General features: G+C 43.8%; 2 protein-coding genes across 19 annotated transcripts in view; both read right to left on the bottom strand.

Annotated features, from left to right (window-relative positions):
* Positions 1-921, bottom strand: part of nrcama (neuronal cell adhesion molecule a) — a 1,100,153-nt gene that overhangs the window by 228,286 nt on the left and 870,946 nt on the right. The gene's annotated exons all lie outside the window — the stretch shown is intronic.
* Positions 1-921, bottom strand: part of LOC116673004 (SLIT-ROBO Rho GTPase-activating protein 1) — a 35,739-nt gene that overhangs the window by 7,285 nt on the left and 27,533 nt on the right. For all 4 annotated transcript variants that reach the window (XM_032505078.1, XM_032505074.1, XM_032505076.1 and 1 more), the window contains one exon: positions 694-918. In XM_032505078.1, coding sequence (XP_032360969.1) covers positions 694-918 — 225 coding nt within the window. The remainder of the gene's footprint in view (positions 1-693; positions 919-921) is intronic.

The following is a 921-nucleotide window of genomic DNA, read 5'->3' as shown; positions in this document are numbered from 1 at the left end:
CATAGAGGCAGGCACATTTTTATTTTTTAAGGCCAGTTATTTAATGTATCAGGATACTATGCACCCTGATAAAGGAAGGCCTGTATACTACACTGTTTACAGTGACTATTGTTGTAGGCTACCACTTTTTTTGGCCTATGTTAGTTTACATTTTAGCACAATCAATTGTTCCCGATATTTGAGTGATATCAATACACTGGCCATGCGATGGATCCATTACAGGCAGTTAAAGTATCCCGAATTAGCTATTAGCGGCTCCTGTTTGCAGTGAACTCATGGTTGGTTAGATAACTCTCACTGGAATACTCTAAAAATGAAGCAAACTTAAAAACGTGAGGATTTTCAGGCAAGTTCTGAACCGTCTTTTTCTAAGATTTCTAAGTGGATTTTTGGGCGTTTATTCTCGATGGACATTAGAGATAATAATATACCCCGGTAAGTCACACTGAATGATCTCATGTGTGTTTCTTGTCCGTGTGTTTTAGGTTGGACTGAGCTATGACTCAGCTAAAGACTCTCCGGTGCCCCCTTGTGGAGGTTTTTGTCTTTCTCTATCGTCCTGCTGAGTATCTATTACCGACCATATCCTACCGTCATTTCCCAATGATTAAAATGCCGTTTGTTACGTAATCACATTAGGATATTATAATTAGATGAATATGATTAGCAGCTCATGAAATGAACTGAACTCACCAGTACTGGTCTCCAGTCATACACTTCTCATAAACGGGGCCGGGCAGCTCCTTGGTGTCTGGGAAGATGTTGTCGTGGTTCAGGATCACCGTCTTGATGACCTCATTGACGTGCGCCTGACAGGCCACCTGGTCCAGCGTGTCCGGCGTGGGCAGGAGGGTGGGGCCGAATACGATGGCCAGGTTCCCAGCATCCATCATGTTCTCGTCGCTGTACTGGGAGAGGCTG

The sequence above is a fragment of the Etheostoma spectabile genome, chromosome 23 (assembly GCF_008692095.1).
Source record: "Etheostoma spectabile isolate EspeVRDwgs_2016 chromosome 23, UIUC_Espe_1.0, whole genome shotgun sequence".
Classification (NCBI taxonomy): Eukaryota; Metazoa; Chordata; class Actinopteri; order Perciformes; family Percidae; genus Etheostoma; species Etheostoma spectabile.
Note: the sequence above shows the minus strand (reverse complement) of the source record. Positions and strands in the feature narration are given on the sequence as shown.